Source organism: Acanthisitta chloris, unplaced genomic scaffold, assembly GCF_000695815.1.
Source record: "Acanthisitta chloris isolate BGI_N310 unplaced genomic scaffold, ASM69581v1 scaffold43905, whole genome shotgun sequence".
In the NCBI taxonomy this organism is placed as follows: Eukaryota; Metazoa; Chordata; class Aves; order Passeriformes; family Acanthisittidae; genus Acanthisitta; species Acanthisitta chloris.
This window is the reverse complement of record NW_008676179.1, coordinates 1-18,852: the sequence shown is the minus strand read 5'-3', so window position 1 is coordinate 18,852 and position 18,852 is coordinate 1. Positions and strand designations below refer to the sequence as shown.

General features: G+C 40.3%; 1 protein-coding gene across 1 annotated transcript; it reads right to left on the bottom strand.

The window, feature by feature from the left end:
* Nucleotides 1-3,150: 3,150 nt before the first annotated feature.
* On the bottom strand, nucleotides 3,151-18,402 carry KLF5 (Kruppel-like factor 5 (intestinal)). The gene is made up of 3 exons (XM_009076017.1): nucleotides 17,538-18,402; nucleotides 16,146-16,205; nucleotides 3,151-3,949 (listed from the first exon to the last, which is right to left on the bottom strand). The coding sequence occupies exons 1-3, from the start codon at nucleotides 18,394-18,396 to the stop codon at nucleotides 3,771-3,773; spliced, it is 1,098 nt and encodes a 365-aa protein (XP_009074265.1). The 5' UTR covers nucleotides 18,397-18,402; the 3' UTR covers nucleotides 3,151-3,770.
* Between the last annotated feature and the right edge of the window lie 450 nt (nucleotides 18,403-18,852).

Genomic DNA, 18,852 nt, shown 5'->3' with positions numbered 1-18,852 from the left:
CAGATTAAAACAAGGATCCATGCAAGGATCCCATGTAATGAAGGTCACGAGGTTCCCATGTGGGCATAGAGGCACTTCTGTGGAGGATCAGGCTCCAAACTCACACTGAAAACCACAGGAAGGAACTCATCACCCAGGCAATAGGAGGACAAGGTGTTCACATGGTCACCAGAAAAGCCAGTTGGCCCACTGGATTTGCCCTCTTCATGTGGAATGATAATTCAGGTGCTGAAGGATAATTGGCGAGTTGAATTTGAGGGTGGCCTCAGAACCATGGGGGATTCTGTGCCAACTGCTTTAAAGGAACCCAGTGGGGACACTGACTTTTCTTGCAGGTTTTGGGATCAGCCATGCTGTTGAACTCCTGTATTAACACCGTGTATGTTGGCCGTAGCACTTGCCAGAGAAGAAAGCCCCTCCACCTTTGGTTTTGTAATTTATTCTGGTGCAAGGGTCTGCTGTGCCTCCCTCTGTTTGCATTAGCCTGCTGAAGTAGATGGGCCTAATTACTGCCTTTCATTCAAGATTAATATGAAGCCATTAAGCTGGTTTATGCAACCAGGTAGATGAGCAATAGAAACATCTAAAACAAGTATGAGGCAATGTTGGAGGCTGAAACCATGCAATCAGCAAGCTTTTGTTGTGAAAATGCATGGGAAACACACGAGTGAGTACTGCTTTCATCTCTGGACTTGGGACAAAACACAGCATAGGAGAAGATTCACTGGGGAAGACTTGAGAGGGCTATCAAACCCACCACCAGTGCAGCCCTGGATCGGAGAGCTGAGCTAAACAGGGAGACTTGCTGCTCCCAACGTCCCACATTGCCACTATTACTCACACTGCACCCTGTGCTCAGCAAGATAAACTCTGGTAGCTCTCTTTCAGTGACAGCACATGGACGATTGCCCAATTCCCTGCCAGCTTCTTCTCTGAGCAGAAACGCCTCAAAGAAACTTGGGCGTTTCCTAATGGCTGGCTCAGGAAAGGGTAATGCCACAGCAATGCTCCTGGGAGCTCTCTGCCCTCTTCTCCAAAACACTGTGCTAATGTTTGCAGCTGTGCAGGGTTAGGTGAGACGATTTTCTTGGTAATTAACCAGGTGTTTGCTGGTTTTGTTAATGCTACCCTAGGTACTTTTTAAAAGGAGGGATTAGCTAACATGTGAGAGAAGCTAATTAAGAGAGAAAAGTCAATTAGGGAAAAATCAATTAAAGAAAAATCAAAGTTTGAGTCTAAGGAAAGAACAGAGAAATTCAAGAATGTATTTAGGGGTCAGAGTTTAGAAGACAATGGAATTTTGAATAAATTGGTAATTGATTTAATTAGATTATGATAATTTGGTAGTAAATGATTCTTAAACTGGCTCTTTTATTGTTTTTAAGACAAATCTGTTTAAAAAACCTCAGTGCCTGTTTCCTTTAAGCTTGGAGGAAAGGACAAGAAGACAGATATATTTCCTCACATCTGAACACACACATCCACTCAGATTTTTCAAGTGAACTATACTCTCATCTCCCAAGGGAGAAATACTGAAAAGGAAACACTGCTGTGCCAGGCATTGCATAGCACTGCTATGGCACCTTCCTGCCTTTCTAGGGCATGAAAGGACTTTTTGGGGGAGAAACTTCTTTTGCTAACACTGTTCATGTCTGGTTTTATCCATTTTGAAAGCGGGAAAGAATTTATGTACTTCTATGCACCCAACAGGTACCTCTGATTTCCAATTATGCTACTGCGGATAGACAATTGCAATCATTTTCAGGCACGTGTACGCTTCCTTTAAAGTTCAGATGGCAGAAAAGCACCATCCTTTATCCCTTCACATTTACTGTTTTCATTAGGGCAAGATGCAGAAGTGCCAGGTACTTTCCAAAGAGGCAATCCCTCCTATGTAGAACAGACACTCTTTGCTTAATATTGCCATGATTTCCAGCTCCCACTCCAAAAACACAGAAGTCACTGTCAGGAGCTACAGAGAGCACACGCATGCACACACACACATTAGGCACTTTGTTTTATTTTGCAAAAACAAAAAACAAAAAACAAGAGTCTTTATATATAAACCATTTCATTCTCTCTCAAAACATTCTAGAACTATACAGCTGTTTGCTCCGTCATTTGCATAGGAAATACCACAATACAAAAATAAGGTGAGGGGCAGCAAAAGAAGCAAAACAGCAACCAATTTATGCATGTGTTTCCACGTATAAACATTTGAAGCCTTACAAAATTATTTACATCGTTTGTCAACTATTTACATTAAGAGCAACATTTCTAACTATAACAAACAAAACTATAATTTATCAAGTATACGTAAAATTGTCTTAAAAAAAAAGTCTATCATATACCACAAATAAATAAAGACAAACAACAGTTTTAACAAAGCTAGGTTTTCCTGCAAGACCCTTTTTTGGTATTTTGATTGTCTATTCTATCCTTTGGTTGACAGCTTAATATTGTGACTTGTGAAGTTCAGACACTTATTAGGTTTGTTTGGTTTTCTCTTGTTGTCTGGCCAAATCCTACACGGTCTAACCTCATCTTTGGCCGTTCATCTACTATTTCAAGGCTGAGCACGGTGGATCAAAGTCGTTGTTAGCATAAAAGGGCACCATTTCATTGACTTCAGCTCCTTTTGTCAGCAGTAAATTTTCCCCTGCGTTTGTCAATCTGAACAGTGGATTAACTAAACTGCACTGTAATTTTAAACAAAATTGCTGTATCCTTTGCCTTCTAGTAAATTACATGCAATATCCACATGAAACTAGATCATACTGGTGATGAACCAGCTTAACATGTCTGTGTATGAAAACTGCATCCTAAATCCTTCTTTTTAAAGTGATACTAAGTTGAGCTTATGGTAAGAGGTTTAACATTCTGTATTCACTCTAACTATCCCCTTTATTTCAGCTTCCAACATTGACTTTATGGTTCACTCTGCATGTTTTGCCCTTTAAAGCAATCTGAAAACAAAATCCTGCTTTGAATATTCAGTGCACACCATGGAGTTAACAGGTACAAAACATCTGAATGCTTAGCTCACTTCTCTTAAGAAAAGTCAAGCTAAGTTTGTACTGTTTTGAGAGGTATTTAAGTAACATTTATTTTGTAAATGTGCCATGTTATCAAATGTAAAACAACCTTTTTTCAGATGTTTCTTAGAAAACTTTTGTATTAAACCTAAAAAGCTGATTTGCATATTTACAAAATCTTTGTCATAGCAAACATGCAACACACAGAACAAAACGTTTTGTTCTATGGCTGTTTATGAATTTTTCTATATATTTTATATCCACAGAGCGGCTTAACATTAGGAAAAACAAACCCACGTGTACTAAATATGTCCAGTAAAAACCTGATGGATTACAGTTCATGGCTTTTCCACTGTGTTCATTCATCTGCAGCCTCTCATTAATTTTCTTACTAAACATTGTCACAATAATGACAGTGCTTTGGTCAAAACATCGCAAGCGAAAAAAAAATATATAAAGCTGCAATGTGTCGAGATATAATACTTGTAGAGATGAAACCTGCTGACTAAAGCCATATACATCATGAGAGCAAACAAATGACCGAACACTCTGGTATTGTGATACAGTGTCTTCCCTTTTTCTGCATAAATATACAAAATATACATTTCCAGTTTCTTTTGAGATTTCTTTTAAATGGATAAACCATACTCAAAAATTAAACTAATTTCAATTGCATGTCAAGAGTCAATAGGAAATTGCATAGATACAAAACAGCCTCAACGACAAGTCCAGCTTTCAGTTCTGATGCCTCTTCATGTGGAGAGCCAGGTGATCGGAGCGGGAGAAGCTGCGGTTGCAGACGGCGCACTGGAAGGGCTTTGCCCCCGTGTGCTTCCTGTAGTGGCGCGTCAGTTCATCTGAGCGAGCGAATCTCCAGTCGCAGCCTTCCCACGTGCACTTGTAGGGTTTCTCACCTGGAAGAGAACACACAGAAATGGGACTGTCAGCTGTCACTCTTCAGGAGAAAACTGATGCGAGATCACATTGAACAGCATTGTACTTCAATTTAAGGAAAAAATAAATGACAAACCAGGAGCTGATGTTTCCTAATTATTCACAGCTCTATTCACCAGGCCCCAAACTAACAACCCCTTTGTTTTTTTTCCAGCAAATTTTGTTCTTGCAAGTGTAATTCAATACCTCAGTAAAACCTAAGAAACTTTCAAACATGCAAAGTAGAGACAGCTACAGTACAGAAATAGTTAAAAAACCTGCCTGAGACTGAAATATGCTCCTTTACACTCACCACAATATGAAAGGGAATAGGAAAAAAAGCAATCTTATGTGACCCATCCAGCCTAGTTTGTAACTTGCGCTTGCACCTTTTAAAAATGGGTAAATTAAGTTATACAGAGACATTTAAAGAGGTCTGAAATGGGAAGGAAGACTTCCACAAAGATTCTTTGTAGTCTGCAGATCTGTTCAAGAGCTTCTGATGCATGAAGAAAGGGGCACAGTGTGTTACAAACACAACAGGGATAGTATTTTCTAAAATATCACTGGCAATAAAAACTTGTGGTATCCTGATTGGGACTATCTATATATAGGAGAAAGCACCTCAAAGTTCAAAGCACCCATTTTCAGAATGAAATGTCTACAATCAGGTGCTTAAATAGCTGTGTTACAGAGGTGGCAAGTGCTTGCTGTCTCCAGCTGTCTATACTGACACGGGGGAACACAGCATCTCTGAAAACTTGCTGTGTTCCAGCAGCTCTGAACGCAGCTTCAGAATATCCACCTAGCCTTGAATAGGAGGCCAAGAACCCTACATGTTTGCATTCATCCATTTTAGAACTATAAATAGGGTATTTTAAACATGCCTACAATTTACAGGTGTGTGCTGAAATAGGACAAATATAAAGTTACAAAGCCATGATGACTTCTGTGTGAAACCAGAATCTTACGCAGGTGCATACACCTGCTCAGGAGTGAGTATAGGCAAGATGTCACCATACGAGCAAGCTTCATACAAATAAAGAGGCTAAGATTACTTCTTTATAGGCTAATGCTTGATGTTGTTAGACAAAAACACCTTCCGGCTGGGACAGCGGATTGCTATCTATGTGTTTTATATTAATTTGACCCATTTGGCAAGAAGAGAAAGAGCTGATCAAAGCACTTGGCAGTAGATTCATCTGGAGCAGAAAGAGACCAAGGCCGAGCTTTCCACAAAGTCCTTTCCAGCCCATCTCACAGATCTTCTACCTCTTCACTGGTCTCAGACGTTTCGCTCATGCCTCCTACTTTTCCCTGTTTTACCATCACACAAGCATGTGAAAGAAAGACAGAAGCCAGTATCCTGCAATCAGACTGTTTATTCTGCACCAGTTATGCACGTAACACCATTTCAGAAACTCCAAAGCATTACTTCAGAGGTGCTTATTTATCATTCAGATGAAATTACGAAATTGGTTTTGTCTGGGAGTTTCTACTGCTTCTTCTATCAACCAGCAACTTTCCATCTGCTTCTAAGTGCAGAACCAGCCCTCTGCCCACAGTGAGGATGTGATTTCATGTTGGCAGGCCTGGTCACAACCAGAACCAGACCCCTACAAGAAAAACTAAACAGCCAACCAATCAACCACCTTCTTGCATAAACAGCCATCAGGATTTATTGAAATCACGCTGGAAATGTAATATTCCTTAAGGAAAACATGAGTCTGGCATCACCTCTCACAGAATTCCTAACTATTTGGTGGATGGCAAATCAGAACACAAAACATGACAAATTTTTGTCATAGCTGAATTTACTCTGAGTAAATTCTGATGCTGATTGAAGACTGGAACGATCTATCGTATAGGATTCTTTTTTGCTCTGTGCAACACATACTGTAGGCTAGAATACAGATTTCACCCAAACCCAGTGTGTAAAGCATTTCTAACACCAGAGAAGCCAGTTGAGGTAACACATTTCTTCTTCATAGCAGACTGACAGGAAAGGTCTCTATTCAGTGAGGGATCTTTTGCGCTATACACATGATCCTTAATGTCTTTAAACTGGGTTATTAATGCAGTCTGTAAAAGACTCTGTTGCTGATCCACAGGCATTAGCACCAGGGAGATCTTCTGTGGACACCTTTGTGTTAAAACACATGTGCACACATGGAGGTTACACAAAAGCATCCCTCCTGCATTTGAAGCAACTTAAAGCCAGTCTGTTCATTTATTTTTCTCCTTCATTTCTTCTTTTCTCCCTATTGGCATCAAACACTTCTTTAAAAATCTTCATGTACAACTGCCACATTATACTTGATGCCAAACTCCCAGTCTCGTGATCACCCTCACTGCCCAGGGAGAGCACATACATAGTCAGGTCTCTATCGACTCCAAATGCTTGCTCTTCCGTTTTGCAGAATTACACAAGGAATGACAGAAAAGGTAAAGAGGGCAGGAAAATAGCACTAGTTAACAAAAGCCCAGGAATATCCAGATGGGACCAGAATGGGGACCTGGAGATTAAAATCTGTTTCCAAGCCTGGCATTGAGGAGGTATGAACAACGTGCAACTTTCACTGAGTGTCAGACTACACTGCACTGAGAAAACAGTCCCAAAGCTGTCCCGTGTAGGTGGTACCTGACCCTGTCAGAATCTGAACAAAAGAAAGAAGCTGTCCCTCGTTAAAATTTTTTCTAACCTGCAAAAGCATAGCTGAGAGACTGCGACACTAGCAGTCGAGGCAGCAGTGAACCCTGTGCCTTGCTGGGTGCCACAGCTTCCAAATCAACGTTGAATCCAGTGTCAAGGCCATTAGCTTACTCCAGGGGACCCAACTTCCCAGAGACACTATCTAAAAACATGCCACACTGTCACGGTCACTTTGCTGCCTACCACAGCCATGAATCCTCCAGGGCAACAGCATTGCTCAAGAGAAAAGCTAAGGCAGTCCATGTGGAATAGCACTGCTCCTCCTTGCCACCAGACCTCTGCAGACCTGAGCTAAACTGGGCAGTGCTCAGGGGATGAGCAGAGAGGAACAAGCTGGTGCCTTACACAGATTGTTTTAACAGTGTTAATTTTATGTACTCGAAATTCAAGCTAGAATGCTGCTTTTAACCCCTGCTTTGGCCAACAGTGAGAACTGGAAAATGTATTTTTAGCGTCAGTGTAGAAGCACAGATCATTTTGAATAAATCCTAGGGGTAAAATACTGAATATCTATGTTTGTAACGCTAGTTTCCGTTGGAAAGTTCTATTTAAGAACTGAATCAATTTTAAATGTTTTCCTTTTGGGCAAGGAGGAAGGGGGGGGTAAGAAAAAGTAGGTGGAGATTATTTTCACTCCTTTAAAGAAAGAACAACTAGCTGGTAGTATTTTCTCTCTTTCCACCTATACACATGCTTTTTGTCATTTAGCAGAAATAAGAATTTTGTTTCAGTTCCTGCAAGCGAGGGAAAAAAAGCCTTATGTTAAACATTTTTTGAAGTGATCCCACTTCTTTGCTATGCTGACTTTAAAGCTCTGAGAAATCTTGGTTGAAGATTTATTTTTTAAAAAAGCAGGTATACACAACAAGGGACACTGAACCCTTTATCCACTGTTTTCCTTGGCCACATAGCAATGTAAGATTTGTTTACTTTAATGATTGTGTGAAATACAGTAGCTGCAAAGTTTCAGAAATATTTGGTTTTCCTCCAGCAATTTAAGGCTTCTATAGGGTGTTAAACCAAGAATGCCACTGGTCATCAAATACAAAGGCAGTACGGGTCGGTTACTGGAACATGATCACGGTATCAAACAGATATTTCACTGTAAAAGCAAGAAAACAGCTAACTCCTCCACTTCAGGGGAGCTTCCACGGGATTTGTTAGAATGTCAACACTGTTCAACTAAAACACCATGGAGGAAGCTGGTACCGATTTCCAGCCAAATAGCACACTCCAACTCTTTCTTCCTAAGCCAGAAATATTATACACAGCACTTCTGGGAAACAGAACTGCTTTCCTTTAAATTATACTTCAACAGGATAGGGATTTCATAAGTTTAATTTGATTTCTTCATAACCTCCTTCCAGTATCACTGATTTTAAATATTTTGCTAGGCTTATACATCACAAAATGTATTTTTAAGTTCTTAAGCTCTTAATATATGCATCCATTCTGCAGTTTAAAAAAAAAACACATTTGTGGAGCATGAGAAAGAGTCTTGTACTAGAGCACAGAAATTTTAAGCCCTAATGTTTAGTTTGGAAGCTCTTTTACCAAAAGCACCTAGCAAGAGATAAGGGAGTTTAACCTGAAAGGAGATTATTTTGCTTGCAATGTGCCTGTCTGTTATAAAAAAAATATTTATAATGCAAGATTGCAACAATGTCAAAACAATGTTTAGATATCCACACACACATGCTAAACCCAACCAGCCACTTCAACAGATATCACTTCCTCAGGTAGAGCCCAAAGTTCAGGTTTCCTACCAATACCACAAGGGAGTGGTTCGAACCAGTAAGGCACATCATCTTGCCTCTTCTCCTTTATCTTGCCTCTTCTCCTTTATCCTCTTGTGCTTTCATTGTGCCAAAATGCACTGAGTGCTTTCCTAACGTTAGTTCTAGCCACTGGCAGTGACCCTCGTGGCTATGCTCCCTTGGGTAAGGCACAGTACAACCAGTGGGGCGGTGATGGTCATTCTGAAGACACTCTCTCTCTTCCACACACAGACTGTGCCCAAGAACACATTTCTGTTTAAAATTATCTTGGGAAAAAAACAAGTTGCTGAAACCCTCCATTAGTGTTGAATTTCCACATTAACAGGAAAATGAGCTTCCTTATTTCACCAAAGAGTTTTATGACTATTTCTGCGATTCACTTCTGGGATGGCTTTCTTGAAATATAAAGCTGTAAACAGCCAGGGCTGGATTTTCAAACCTAAAGTTAGGTAACTCTGTTGGTATGCAGAAACCCAAATACAGGTATTACACCAGCCAACGCCTGCAACTTCTCTTGTTTCCTATCAGAAATTTCTGTCAGAGCAGCAAGTTTGAAGTTTCTTTGAGGAACAAAAAGTAACACGTTTTTACAAAGACTCCAAAAAGACAACACTATGCTATTATACCCTTATGAGCTGTAAACAAAAGGCACACACCCCACCCCACCAACAGTCTTTCCATCACTTTAATATTACTTGTGTTTATTATGGAACTATTTCTAGTGTTCAGGCTTAAAAAATATCCAGCTAGGTGTGATAAAAAGGTGGCAAGTAAAGCAGAAGTTTCTGCACCATAACTGCACCAGTTATGTACATAACTTTTATCTCGTCCAGTTTTAAGACAGGGTATTAAAAAGACTTACGCATTTGTTTTCACATTTTTCACATTAACATTGGGTGTTCCAATTCCCTGACGTACTATAGAGCCTCAAATTTTTAGAAAAAAATAAGAACAAAGGAAATGCTTTTTCTCTGTTTAATTTTGTTGGAAATAGTGTTCCTCTAGCTCACAGCACCACGGTTTTAAAGTATGGTCTATTCCAGGCTGACTGGACCTCCAAGTAGTTACTTGGGTGAATGTCTTCACTTATTCAAAAGAATTTTTTTGCTCCCAACATTTACCTAAAATCAGACCTTCCTTCTGCCATTGACTATGTGCTGCAGTCATCATTAAAAATAGCTTCTTGGTTTGTTTTCTGCTTTTTTTTCAGACAGGGTTTGCTTTTTTTTGAGAAAGAACAGAAAGCTGAAATTTCAAAATAAATAATCCCTCAGGTGTTTAAAAGCTCCTTACTGCACTGAAATTCTCAGCTGTCCAAGATGGAGATGGATGAGAGGGCTGACAGCATACAAGGTACATTCAGCTTATTTTGTGAGTTACAAAACAAGTTTATTCCTTGAAAAATCCATCTCACCAGTGATATGAATGTGTAACACAGGCTGCACATTTTTAAACGAGATACAGCCTCTGCCCAGTATAGTAATGGCTAGAGGGTGAGCAGCAAAACAGCATTTTAAGGAATTCTGCAAGAGAACTGTGAGCCCTCTAAATCAGACTACTGATAAATCAAGTGTGAACAGGAATAAAACATAACTGGTGAGCAAAGAGGACAGTGAAAAGAATTGTGCATCACTCATTTTCTGACTACAGGGGTGCAGAAGGCATTATTACCTTCTCAGAGCTCCCACCAGTGCTTGAAGCACTCTTAGTTTGCTAAGTGTTGTCTTGGAGTTCTAGGATTAGTGGGGAATCTTGACTGGCCTGTGCAATGGTTTATTTTCTTTCTGCTACAACATTCTGTCTTAACAGAGGTGGTCTCTCTTCAACGAGATATGCAAACAAAGAGGAAAGGAATTTTTTTTAAAGCAGGTTTATAAGATATCCATGCCATCTGGGGTGCGTGGCTGTGTCTACACATCCTGAGCCGAAGAACACATTTCCTCACCTATGCCTGTGGTGCAAGAACAGCTCTTTAGTTCTCTCACCAATAACACTGGCTCTTGTACAGTCAGATAAGAGGCGCTCTTAAAATGGAATTTATTAAACACATACTGTAGACTCCCAGATTTCCATCTGCACACACACACACAAAAAAATTAAAGCAATACATTAAAGCCATTTTAACTCAAAGCAAAGCACTGTACATTTGCCAAAACCAAAGGTTTTAATATGTCCTTAATCAGAGTTGTTAGAGATCCCTGAATATAAATAATGCAGCCTGACAGGACAGGAATGCTGCTACCAAGATACTCAGACTAAACTAGGACATTACTTAAATGTTTCTAATCTTTCACCAATGGGAGGTGCAGGTCATCTAACAAACAACAAGCAACACACTACCCTGGCTGAAACCAGGAGTCAATCATTCCAGTCAAGCTCAGAAATTAATTACAATAAGGAATGTCTGATCAAATAATGGAAAGTTTTAATCACTGGCAATTGCTGTGAATCTTGGGACTATATTAGCCTATGTAGGGCGGTCTCAAAATGAACTATATTTAAAGCTGGTCTCTTAGGTCAACAGTTTCCTTATCAGGAATCAAATATCCTGGAACTGAAGTTTAATCCTCTCAGGGAGCAATTGACAGAAACAACAGTTTTTTTAAGCTTTCATGCTTAGAGGGACTTTCTAGGCTTTTAATCAAAAAGAAAATATTAGGCTTTTTTTTTTTTCAGTATCTAAAATCTAACAGGAGTACCCCTCACCTGACACCTTGGAATTTAATTCCTGCTTCATAAAAAATGTGTGCTGAATGCTGATGTGAATGATCAGTAACATCTAATTAAAATTTAGGTTTATGATCCTAAGATTTCACCCTCTTTGGAGCAACACATTCAAACATCTCTCATTTAGGGTATGACTACAGATAATGAACTCGATCAATTAATCCCAAGGTCTGTGATCATTCACCAAGTGTTTGGAAAAAAAATTGCATTATTTTCCCTTAAACTGTGGTTTGCACAGGAAAATAATGTACTTCCATTTCTCACACAGGCAACTAATGGATTTAGCAGAATTCATAAATAAAAGATACTGACATTCTTCAGCAGTGTCTAGCAACACTGTACTTTAATGCACTTTGTCAACAGTTTTATTTAACTCTCTTCCATTTTTCCTTATGGTCTCTATCAATGATGGCATTTACTGACAGCTCCTTCATCTGCGCAACTGACTCATCTAACAGGTCAAAGCAGCAGGATCTGCACAGAAATATTACTTAATAGCTGTTTTCATGATGCAAAGATTTTACCAGGATGAGGTTTGCTATGTACACAGGAGGAGGCTGCAACCACGAGCCAGGCAGGGTCTTTTGGGGCCTCCATTCCCCATTTGTGCACCATGAGCAAAATCCCTCACCACAGTCTCAGGACCATTTGAGCTGACACATGTTTTCGCAAGGTGTTCTTCTTCCAGCAGGATCCCAACTACTACTTGTCTTCCCTTCTGAACCACTGGCATCCTGAAGTCCCAGGAAATTCCATATGGCACCACCTTTAACAAGTGTACCTAACACTGATACGGTGAACTAAGAATGCCAAGTCCTAGGGACTGCTGAAGTCTACTGCACACAACTGGCTCTAATTCTGAAGCACCATCAGTCTAATTCTGGATCTATTGAGGCAGAGATCCAAAATAAAATAAAACGTTTAACACCTTGAGGAACTGCACGAGTCAGCAGCTGCTCCATGCCTATATAAACATTTGAAGTAACTAGGGACAGTGGAAGTATTTTGAGTGCATCTCATTTAGAGAAATGCCATTTCTCTTGAGTTATCTCCTCAGCTTCCACTTCCCATCACCAAATACAAACTAGATCTATAGATAGAGATGAAATAGTTCTGCAGTTAATGCTAGAAACTATTAATGGCAAGCCCACCATGTGACCAGAGAACATGCCTGTACAAAGACTGTATACGGAAAACCAACATGCAGCTGGAAAATGTCCTCAACGTGAGTGCCTTGATGTGTTCAAAACAATGATAGATTTCCCTCTGAAAAACACACACAATTCTGAAGTGTGCAGCTGTCCATGGAAATAAGAATTAAAAACATCTGACCCTGGACCCAGCAGTTCTGCAGCATTACAGGTAGGGTACATGTAGGTATTCCAGGTGCATATCAAACAATCAACTTCCACAGACCAAATCTTTTACATATAAAAGAAACCTAAAAGGCTAAGTTATAGGACCACTGTTTCTCAATCATTACTTGATACATATTTATATATTAGGATGCCAGAAAAAAAAATGAACTGAAAGAAGTCTATCTGCAATACAAAAGTAACTGGTTTTCACTGCCATTTGGCACGTTTTTCAAGCTGGACATGTAGTTCCCTTATGCCAGAGCTTTTAGCTGGTTTTACTGCTGAACAGCCTGCAATAAATGCACAACTCTCTTCAGCATTATACACTGTACTTGCATAATGCTGGGTATGAAATGAAATTTGTTCCATGACAAACAGGCAATTATTTTAAAAGAATATCCTTGCTTCTAAAGGTCAAAACTAAAACATACTTCATCACTTCCAAATGCTAAAGCATTACCTAGTAAAAGAAAAACCTGTGCCCGATTCAGCAGCTGGTACAAATACATTACCCTTGCTTAGCTCTTAACGGGAACACCGACCTGATTCCTGATCAACAGGCAGGAATCCGGTGTAATTACATTAAATCAGCATAACTATACCAGCTAATACCACCTGACTTGGTGTAAGGTAAACACCTGGGGAACACCTAAGAAGAAAAATGTGAGAGGTTTTCTTCTTGCCTATTTCCTATAGTGTTATTAAAATGTAATTTATAAAGTCTGACAGTGTGTTCATATCTGAACTGACAAATACTATAACCTACATTCCACCTATCAAAAATAACATTTCCCTTAGGTTTGTTCTCAAAGAACATTTACTAAACTTAGAGCCTTTCAGAAGAGAAAGGCTGCTAAATAAATACTGTGAAAAGGCTGAGATTTTCCAATACAAAAGAAAAACCATAAGGTCTGTCTTGACTTTTAATGGCAGACAAACTTTGCTGCAGGCTCTTTCATTTTAAGATGACAGATTGCTGAGAAGGGCGGGGACTGATTGGGATGAGAGAGAGACTGCAGCCAATTTTAAAAGGTATTGTTAAGAAACTAAGAATACGGAGAGAACAACTTCAGTGGTCCATGATTACTAAAGAACGGGTTTAGCCAGATAAACAGGTCTGCTATCCCTGAAGGGATTTGAAAGAATATCACATACAACTTTATTAAAATGGATTACGTGACATTTGCTTTAGACTTTGAAGGTAAGTTTCACAGAAGTCCTTTAAAAAAAATATTTAAAACTGAAAAAAAATCAAGGCTTACTAATGCTGTATGGATCAAAGTTCTGGGGGATGGGATGCCCCGAGGCTCACACCCTAGTTTAGCCCTCGGCATCGAGCCCTTGGTGATCAACAGCGAGATTTCCCTGCACTCCTGGGGGAGCTGAGCAACTTCACAGGTTTCCCTGCGTTTGCACCCATTTACTTTAACATTCATTAATCGATTTAAGGGAAGTCAGAGCTCTGGCTTGTATTACACACTTCAACCGCACGTTACTGCAAGATCAGAATCGGTGCTGGAAATCTTCAAGTATGAAGTGAATATTCAAGAGAGCTAAACTAATCCAAACTCTGAAATACTGCAGGTAACAGGATACGTACTCACATTCTTGCGTGTAATGCACGGTTTAGACAGTTTATCCCCTTATTCACCTCCCCAGAAGACTCTTTGTATTACAAACCTGCTTAAGTTCACTAGATTTTTATCTAAAACAACATTCTTGTTTCCATGAATACATCAGCTCCTCTGACCTTTGCACATTTATCCACATTTCTAGGTAAAAAAGTGAAGGCAACAATAAACATTAGTGACCCTAAGCAATATATGTTAGCAACGTGGTATGTAATTCTATGCACACAAGTATTAACTTTGTCAACCCTAAAGTCATTACTACTCAAGGTACAAAAAAATATAAATGGATTTTAAGAAGGAAAAGTGCCCATTTCAAATGCTATGTAACGTTAATTTTTAGACTAAAGCTTTGCTTTTATCTCTCTTCCTAGTGATGGTATAATAGCCAGTGAGATATTTTAAACTGGTATTTAGTCACTGCCTGAAATATGTTAAGTGGAAATCACACACTTAAATTTACAGATTATTTATTAAAGAGCAGTGGGATTCTCCTCTCTTGACACTACTCAGATTTACTGCTTCATGAAAATATTCCTTTCTTACTGAAGTTACTGCTAATGAGTGATTACATATAAAAATATTTTTAACAGCATTCTTATGTTTAGTCTGTTACTAATGCAAGGCAATAATCTTTGTAGAGTTGCCTTTAATTTTTCACTGTGACTGCAACACAGGTAACTCATTTATCAAAACAAAATTTCCTTAGTAACATTTAGCCTGGAGACTCTCCATTTCTTTACAATAATCTAATGATCCATCAAAAATAGCTGCTGAACAGAAGGCCTAGTTTCCACAGAGATAGCGAAACATTTTGTTAGATCATAGCTCATGCTAAGTTTTGTTTTGACTTTTGGTTTAAACTTGGGTGAAATCCCATTACTTCAACAGCACAGCCGCAGCGCTTGACTGGCTGCTTCTATAACCCAGTTCTTTGATCTGTGACTCCTATTTTGCTCCAAATCGAAGTCCACGCGTAAAAGAGCTGAAGTTCACACTTGGTTTTAAAAACAGGAGTCGCAGCCCTCTCATTTCATTTCTTCACAAAAATCAGTCCTGTGCTTTTCACTGACTTAGCATGAGCACTTCTGTGCTAAGATCCCAGCAAAGAACTGTCCTAAATAGTTTCAGGTGTGCTGGCTGTGAGCTGTTTTTCTCTGTCTTCCTCTCTCCCCTTTCCCCGTGCCTCAGCAGGTGAATGCTTTGGAAGAGCAGCCAGGGCAGTTCCATCTCCCAGCCGCTGTCCTCTGCACCCCTGCACACATAGCACTGTCCCCGGCTCTGCTGCACGTGGGCACAGGAACAGGGACTGCCTCTGCAGCCACAGGCAGGGTTTCATCAAGGTACAAAACACTAGTGTGATGCATTGACACTTTTAATTTTCTCCGTTTTAATGTCTTTTACTGACCAAACAAAAGAAAGTGAAATTCTGTGGGCTTTTTTTAAATAGATACGTAGAACCACTTGTCTTTTAAAAAAAATTATAAAGCACACTCAATGCCAAGAGCAAAGTACATGGAGATATCTTGGGAGCCTTCATGACATTTCTGAAAAATTCTAAGATTAAATAAATGTAACAGGTCAAAGAAAAAGCCCAAACTATAAAATTCTATCTATTTACATAAATCTTTTAAAGTAGAACATGTTTACTATGCCTATTTCATTATTCAGCGGGGAAAAAATCCTTTTTTAACACTTTCATGGCATTTTAGATTGAAAAAGAAAGTTTCCATCTGTTTCATTCTCAGCTATTTTGAGTTCTGCATTATAAAAGACTTAACAAAGCTGCATAAATAAAAGCAATTTTTCTTCTCATTGACCAATCCTGAAAATTTTTTTAATGGAACTGCAGTCTGTACCCACACCACTCTAGGACAAGAGTCCCAGACAGGGACAGCAGACCAAACTTCTGCTTTCTCAGAAAATGTGCCAGCCATGAACGAACAAGGGACAGCGAGAGAGTGAGTACATACCTGTGTGAGTTCTCAGATGCGCTTTTAAGTGAGAAGATTTTGTATAAACTTTTGTGCAGCCTAAAACAAAACATAAAAGCAGAGAGACTTCAATAGGGAGAACAGGAACCTTCCACATTACGTTTAAACTTCCTTGTGCAGCGCTGGGGTACTATCTGGACACATTTAAGTTTACTACCTTCTGGCATCATCTTTGTCATTTTGAAGTCAAATTTTATACAGAAGGATATGTTGCATTACACAGAAAAGAGGAAAATGTGTTGTTTCTGGTAGACTTACTGCTTTGTAACACAGTATAGACCAATAGCTGCTACAGTCTATGTACAGTAACACCTGCTACATAAGTTAACTACTCAGAGGGGGCTTTATTTTTTAGAAGTTTCTGAGACGATTTGATCAAGCCACACACAGTGTCATCACCACCCTGGGCTCAGCATAACTTTGCCACTGAGGACTTAAGATACAGCCACGAACAGAGTTATGTTGGTAAAGGGGGAGAGCAACCACGAGCAGCAATTTCTTTCTGCACTACAATGGGCACAAATGTCTTGTATCTGGGATCAAGTACTACTACATGGAGGCACAGCTTATACTTCAGTGTACGAGAAGGACAGGATGGAAGACAGTCCATCTGTGCACCACTTTCAGAGATGGCTTTAATGGATTTATGCAGGCAGCTGAATTCCCCGTTCATAACAGGGACGATATGGCCGTGGCCTTGGCTATAGGGAGCTGAAATAATTCTTTCAGTGCCAGCAGATTCAAACTGAGCTGTACTCGGCACAGCTTATACTTCAGTGTACGAGAAGGACAGGATGGAAGACAGTCCATCTGTGCACCACTTTCAGAGATGGCTTTAATGGATTTATGCAGGCAGCTGAATTCCCCGTTCATAACAGGGACGATATGGCCGTGGCCTTGGCTATAGGGAGCTGAAATAATTCTTTCAGTGCCAGCAGATTCAAACTGAGCTGTACTCGTTGGACAAACTGAGCCTCCATCACAGGTCAGGTACTGGAATCGTTGGACAAACTGAGCCTCTGCTCCATCACAGGTACTGGAAAAGGAGCTGCTAAGTCACACCAACTTACATTAGCGAAGGACATAATTTTCATTTGTTATCTTCTATAGAGTATGAATCTCGTAACATGGTAAAATGAGCTCAGTTGTTTAAGAGAATGACAAATCATGATGAAAAGAATATATATTATTTCAAGAATGTGAAAGTGTGCCACTCAAACAACAAAGAAGAGAAATTCTATTTTGACAAGAAACTATTTGGCTCTTCCTAGGCGTAGACTACAGCTAAAGAAAACCACTTATGCCTTGTCCATGATTATTCACATTTTTTTTTATTGCACAAGCTGAGATTTTCTGGCACAGATTGCTTACCGGGATAGTCACAGTAGTGGATACGTCTTTTCTCCAAATCTGGGTTACTTCTCCTGTTATATCTGACCGGTTGGATGTTCTGGGGGGTTATGGGCAGAGTCGCTGGTAAATTCGGATTGTGAATCGCCAGCTTGGAAGCTATGGTTGCGGCATATGAGGGAGGAGGGGTTAAATTCTGCAGCATCTCTGCTTGTCTGTCTGGACTTCCAGGCTCCGAGCTCGGGGGTGACGGAGGGAAGTAAGTGGCCTGCTGCTGCAGAAACTGGTTTGGCATGGTGTAGGTACAGGGTGGGATGCCCTGGAACTGTTTCATCGCAGTCTGTGGAACAGCGGAGGAGAGCGTGTTAAGGCCAGCCATGGCTGACGGCATGGAGACACTGCTAAGGGAGTCCATCACGGCTGCCTGAGTAGTAGTGTTGGGCATATCTAAATCCGGTGAGCTCAAGAGCTGATACAACTGGCCCTGCTGGGGCGTGACGGAAAGATGAACATCTGGAGTAGGAAGCTCCTGCTTGATGAAAATGTTGTTCACATCAGGAGTTTGGTGGGAGCTGAAGATGCTGGTAAATTCAGGGAGGGCCTGAGTGGGGGCAGGGACAGGGGCAGTAGTTTCACTCTGATGACTGAAGATGGTGACTGGCTCTGTCTTGATGTGGGTTACACAGGGTCGCTGAGATTTGTACAGGCCAGTTCTCAGGTGGCTAATGTCGGGAAGGAAGACGTTCATGTTGATGCTGTAAGGCAACCCTTCGCTGTCAGTGAAAAACTGGTCTACAACCGAGGCACTGTCTCTCCTGTATTTCTTATGCTCGGGGATGACGGGAACGGGCGGCAGCTGAGGCGTCAGGTATTTCTCCATTTCACATCTTGTCTACAAATACAAAACAGACCATAATCCACATGATTTGTAACCAACTAAGAGAGATGACAGCATGCAAGTCATGTGAAGCTTTGCAATTCCACCCAGCCGTAAGGTACCTACGGAAGAAGTAACGAACGCTCACACTAATGAAAAACCTGTCTCATAATCGGCACACTGATCAACATCATCAAGGGCAAGGAGATAAAGCCACAGCACAAGTCCTTCACACATTAAATCTGATGTTTCAGCATACACAAACTTTTCATCTTTTATGACTACAAGACAGTGCAAGGCACAGAAGTGACAGGAGCTGTGCCTAATCTACAGATCTGCTGCTCTGGAATTCACTGCTCGAGTAGGGTGACTGCCTGTCTGCTTCACCCGCTTCTCTTTGAAATGCTAACTCTAAAAGCCACATCCTCAGCTGGCTATTTGAATGCTAATACCTCAAAT